This window comes from Vidua chalybeata, chromosome 25 (genome assembly GCF_026979565.1).
Source record: "Vidua chalybeata isolate OUT-0048 chromosome 25, bVidCha1 merged haplotype, whole genome shotgun sequence".
Classification (NCBI taxonomy): Eukaryota; Metazoa; Chordata; class Aves; order Passeriformes; family Viduidae; genus Vidua; species Vidua chalybeata.
In genome coordinates, this window is record NC_071554.1 from 1,475,935 (window position 1) to 1,481,934 (window position 6,000).

The window sequence follows — 6,000 nt, forward strand, 5'->3', positions numbered from 1 at the left end:
CCCAGGTGAAATTCCCAACCAGGTTTAGACACAGGTGTGAAATCCAAGGGTTCCTCTGGCTGTGCTGAGCTCATCTCACCCCAAGTGAGATTTTTAACCCTGGGATGAGTTTTGGAGGAGGAGAAGGAATTCTTCTCATTTCCCAGGAATGGCTCACAAGTGAAGTTTCTCTCTCTGGAGCTTTGTGTCACCGTTGGGATTTTCCCTTTCCTCCCAATCCTCTCCAGCACCTCCAAACCATTTCTGTATCCATATTTTAATTAGGAGAAATTCCTGTGGTGTTCTGAGCAGTCTCACTTTTATTTGGGGTTTATGTTTTGTAGGTTTTCCTGTTTCTACTTTCACTCCGTTTGTCATAAAATGATCCTAAACAGGCACGGAAAGCAGGGATTCTCCCATTGTTCTGAAATCTCTTCTGTGTTTAACTTAAAAATAGGAATTTTTTTGTATCCCACCAGCAGGATTTTTGTATTATAAATGACCTGAACTCCTGGGGGTTTTTTCCTGTTTTTTTTCCCTGGTTTTCTTTTTTTTCCTGTTTTTTTTCCTTTTTTTTCCTGTGGTTTTTTTTCCCCGTTTTATTTTTTTCCCATTTTATTTTTTCCCATTTTATTTTTTTTCCCATTTTATTTTTTTCCCATTTTATTTTTTTCCCATTTTATTCTTTCCCGTTTTATTTATTTTCCTCATTTTATTTTCTTCTGTTTTATTTTTTTTTCTGTTTTATTTTTTCCTGGCTTGTTTTTCCCGTTCTTTTTTTCCCTTTTTTTCCCCCTGTTTTTTTCCCCCTCATTTTTTTCCCCTGTGTTTTTTTCCTGAGCTTTTCCCTTTTTTTCCCCTAGCTTTTATGTTTTTTTTTCCTGGTTTCTTCCTGCTTTTCCTGTTTTTTTCCCCTCCTTGCTCATTTCTATCTATTTCCTGTTGTTTTTTTTTTTTTTTCCTTGCTCATTCCTGTATTTTTTTCCCTCTCCCAGGTGCCAGGATGTCCACGGACGGTGGCTTTGGCACGGCGGGGAACAGCGATGCCCAGCAGAGCCTCCAGAGCTTCTGGCCACGGGTGATGGAGGAGATCCGCAACCTCACCGTGGTGAGCATCCCAGGGGCTGGGATATTCCCAGGAAAAACTGGGAAAAAGTTCAGCTTCCTGCTCTGGGATCTGGGAAATTGGGTGTTTCTGTGGGATAAGGTGGTTTAGGAAATGAGGAATAATCCCTCAGCCAGGAATCTCCAAAAAAATGGAGATGGAATTGTAGCAGAGTCATAAAATCATGGAAGAAGATCTTCGGGATTATCTCTGTGCCTTGGGCATTGGGAATTCAAAGAGAACATGGGAATCGCCAGGGATTGGGATATTCCCAGAAAAAACTGGGGAAAATTCCTCCCAAAGCTCCTCTTGAACCTGTTCCTGCTCTGGGATCTGGGAATTTGGGTGTTTCTGTGGGATAAGGTGGTTTAGGAAGTGAGGGATAATCCCTCAGCCAGGAATCTCCAAAAAAAATGGGGATGGAATTGTAGCAAAGTCATAAAATCATGGAATGGTTTAGCCTGGAAAAAGATCTTAAGAATTATCTCTGTGCCTTGGGAATTCAAATAGAACCATGGGAATCGCCAGAGATTGGGATATTCCCAGAAAAAACTGGGGAAAATTCCTCCCAAAGCTCCTCTTGAACCTGTTCCTGCTCTGGGATCTGGGAATTTGGGTGTTTCTGTGGGATAAGGTGGTTTAGGAAGTGAGGAATAATCCCTCAGCCAGGAATCTCCAAAAAAAATGGGGATGGAATTGTAGCAGAGTCATAAAATGATGGAAAAAGATCTTCAGGATTATCTCTGGGCCTTGGGAATTCAAATAGAACCATGGGAATCGCCAGGGATTGGGATATTCCCAGGAAAAAAAACAACAGGGAAAAATTCCTGTCCAAGTTCAGCTTCCTAATCTGGGAAATTGGGTGTTTCTGTGGGATAAGGTGGTTTAGGAAGTGAGGGATAATCCCTCAGCCAGGAATCTCCAAAAAAATGGAGATGGAATTGTAGCAGAGTCATAAAATCATGGAAAAAGATATTCAGGATTATCCCTTGGGAATTGGGAATTCAATTAGAACCACGGGAATCACCAGAGATTGGGATATTCCCAGAAAAAACTGGGGAAAATTCCTCCCAAAGCTCCTCTTGAACCTGTTCCTGCTCTGGGATCTGGGAATTTGGGTGTTTCTGTGGGATAAGGTGGTTTAGGAAGTGAGGGATAATCCCTCAGCCAGGAATCTCCAAAAAAAATGGGGATGGAATTGTAGCAAAGTCATAAAATCATGGAATGGTTTAGCCTGGAAAAAGATCTTAAGAATTATCTCTGTGCCTTGGGAATTCAAATAGAACCATGGGAATCGCCAGAGATTGGGATATTCCCAGAAAAAACTGGGGAAAATTCCTCCCAAAGCTCCTCTTGAACCTGTTCCTGCTCTGGGATCTGGGAAATTGGGTGTTTCTATGGGATAAGGTGGTTTAGGAAGTGAGGAATAATCCCTCAGCCAGGAATCTCCAAAAAAAATGGGGATGGAATTGTAGCAGAGTCATAAAATGATGGAAAAAGATCTTCAGGATTATCTCTATCCCTTGGGAATTGGGAATTCAAATAGAACATGGGAATCGCCAAGGATTGGGATATTCCCAGAAAAAACTGGGGAAAATTCCTCCCAAAGCTCCTCTTGAACCTGTTCCTGCTCTGGGATCTGGGAATTTGGGTGTTTCTGTGGGATAAGGTGGTTTAGGAAGTGTGGAATAATCCCTCAGCCAGGAATCTCCAAAAAAAATGGGGATGGAATTGTAGCAGAGTCATAAAATGATGGAAAAAGATCTTCAGGATTATCTCTGGGCCTTGGGAATTCAAATAGAACCATGGGAATCGCCAGGGATTGGGATATTCCCAGAAAAAAAACTGGGAAAAAGTTCAGCTTCTTGCTCTGGGATCTGGGAAATTGGGTGTTTCTGTGGGATAAGGTGGTTTAGGAAGTGAGGAATAATCCCTCAGCCAGGAATCTCCAAAAAAAATGGGGATGGAATTGTAGCAGAGTCATAAAATGATGGAAAAAGATCTTCAGGATTATCTCTGTCCCTTGGGAATTGGGAATTCAAATAGAACCATGGGAATCGCCAGGGACTGGGATATTCCCAGGAAAAAAAACAACAGGGAAAAATTCCTGTCCAAGTTCAGCTTCCTAATCTGGGAAATTGGGTGTTTCTGTGGGATAAGGTGGTTTAGGAAGTGAGGGATAATCCCTCAGCCAGGAATCTCCAAAAAAATGGAGATGGAATTGTAGCAGAGTCATAAAATCATGGAAAAAGATATTCAGGATTATCCCTTGGGAATTGGGAATTCAATTAGAACCACGGGAATCACCAGAGATTGGGATATTCCCAGAAAAAACTGGGGAAAATTCCTCCCAAAGCTCCTCTTGAACCTGTTCCTGCTCTGGGATCTGGGAAATTGGGTGTTTCTGTGGGATAAGGTGGTTTAGGAAATGAGGAATAATTCCAAATCTCTTCTTCTTGAAGGAATCATCAAATCCTGAAATTTATTCTGTTTATAATTGAAATTACTCCTCTGTTGGTCCCTGATTTTGGAAAATGAGGGAAGGAAAGGAAAGAGAAAACAAGAAAAGATCCCAACACTGGAATCATCAAATCCCGAAATTTATTCTGTTTATTATTGAAATTTTTGGTGGTTAAAATTCAGGATAAAAACAAGAATAAACTGTGTTTATAGAAGGGGGAAAGGTGCAGCAGAATCCTGGAGAAGCAGGATAAATATATATATAAATATATATTATATAAAAAAAATATATATAATATAAATATATATAAATATATATATAAAAATATATATAATATATTTAAAATATATTCTAATTATATATAATATATTAATATTTAAAATATAAATATAATTATATATTTATATTTATATATATTTATATATATTATATATTTATATATGTATACATATATATACACATATATATGTATATATATATATATATATATATAAAAACAAAATTCCTGACTGGAAAACAGGGAGAAATCCACCTAAAAAGATAAAAAATGATCTTTTAAATCAGATTCTTGCAAGTTTTTGAACACCAAAATTGGGATTTGGTGACAGAGAAGTACAAATAAAGCCAGGATTTCATCCAGCTCTTGTTTAACTTCATTTTCTCCTGTGGTTTTTTGGGTTTTTTTTTGGAAATTCCAATGGTTTTTGGGACCCAGGGAACAGAATTGAATTTGTTGTTTCAAATATAAAATAGGTGACATCAGAAATATTCTGTTCTTCAGGAAAACTCCAGCTTGGAAGTGAAATAATGAACATAAATCAATAATAAACCACAAAAAAAAAAAAAAGAGATTTTCCAGCCTTCAACCTGAAAAGAATAAATCTGATTTTAGCCAGTTCAGTTCTATAAAAAAACTGATTTTTAATGGTTTTTTTTTTAGCTTTATTTTCAGTTAAATATCAATAAAAAGTCTCTAAATTCTCTTTGCAGAAAGATTTCCGAGTTCAGGAGCTGCCCTTGGCTCGGATTAAGAAAATCATGAAATTGGATGAAGATGTGAAGGTATATTCAGATTTTTACCTGGAATTAATTATTTCATCAATTATTATTCATTACTATTAATTACCATTAATTAAAATAATTTATAATCCTTTTCCTGGATATTTCACCCACTGTTCCTCCATTCATCTTCTCACTGTTATTCTTTATAAAGCGTTTTTATTTTGGTTTTTTTTTGTTGTTTTTTTTTTAGCAAAATTCCCTTGGCTTTGTGTAATTAAACTGAGCTGAGAAAGCAGAAATATTTAGGATTTTAATTTTGATTTTGCAGCTTTGCTTTCTTGTGATAAATAGAAAAATAATTCTGATTATTTCCTGTTTTCCCTCGTGCTTAACTGTCTCTCCTCTCAAAATTCCCTCTTTGGTTTTTTTCCACTCCCACAAAGTTTTGGAGTGATTTTTGTGCCACTTAATTCCATTTTTATGGAAAAAAAAAAGCAAAATTCAAGTGGATAATTTGAGTTTGATCCTAGTGATTGAAAACACTTAAATTTGTGCCTCTTATTTTAATTTTTTTTAGGAAAAAATAAGCAAAATTCAGAGTTTGATCCCAGTAGATGACATCACTTAAATTTGTGCCAATTATTTTATTTTTTTTATGGAAAAAAAAAGCAAAATTCAGGTGGATAATTTGAGTTTGATCCCAATAGATGACATCACTTAAATTTGTGCCACTTATTTTAATTTTTTTTAGGAAAATAAAGCAAAATTCAGGTGGATAATTTGAGTTTGATCCCAGTAGATTGAAAACACTTAAATTTGTGCCTCTTATTTTAATTTTTTTTAGGAAAAAATAAGCAAAATTCAGAGTTTGATCCCAGTAGATGACATCACTTAAATTTGTGCCAATTATTTTTATTTTTTTAGGGAAAAAAAAGCAAAATTCAGGTGGATAACTTGGGTTTGATCCCAGTAGATGACTTTTGTTTAAAACTTAAATTTATGCCAATTATTTAATTTTTTTTAGGAAAAAATAAGCAAAATTCAGAGTTTGATCCCAATAGATGACATCACTTAAATTTGTGCCAATTATTTTAATTTTTTTTAGAAAAAAAAAAGCAAAATTCAGGTGGATAATTTGAGTTTGATCCCAGTAGATTGAAAACACTTAAATTTGTGCCACTGATTTTTATTTTTTTTAGGAAAAAATAAGCAAAATTCAGAGTTTGATCCTAGTGATTGACATCACTTAAATTTGTGCCACTAATTTTTATTTTTTTAATGGAAAAATAAGCAAAATTCAGGTGGATAACATGAATTTGATCCCAGTAGATGACTTTTATTTAAAACTTAAATTTGTGCCAATTATTTTTATTTTTTTTAGGAAAAAATAAGCAAAATTCAGAGTTTGATCCTAGTGATTGAAAACACTTAAATTTGTGCCACTAATTTTTAT

The 6,000-nt window shown here is 35.4% G+C and overlaps 1 protein-coding gene across 5 annotated transcripts in view; it reads left to right on the forward strand.

Moving 5' to 3' along the window:
- NFYC (nuclear transcription factor Y subunit gamma) overlaps positions 1-6,000 on the forward strand; it is a 43,837-nt gene that overhangs the window by 14,729 nt on the left and 23,108 nt on the right. For all 5 annotated transcript variants that reach the window (XM_053964435.1, XM_053964436.1, XM_053964438.1 and 2 more), the window contains exons 2-3: positions 975-1,087; positions 4,536-4,607. In XM_053964435.1, the coding sequence (XP_053820410.1) occupies positions 983-1,087; positions 4,536-4,607 (177 nt within the window). In that variant the 5' untranslated portion in view covers positions 975-982. The remainder of the gene's footprint in view (positions 1-974; positions 1,088-4,535; positions 4,608-6,000) is intronic.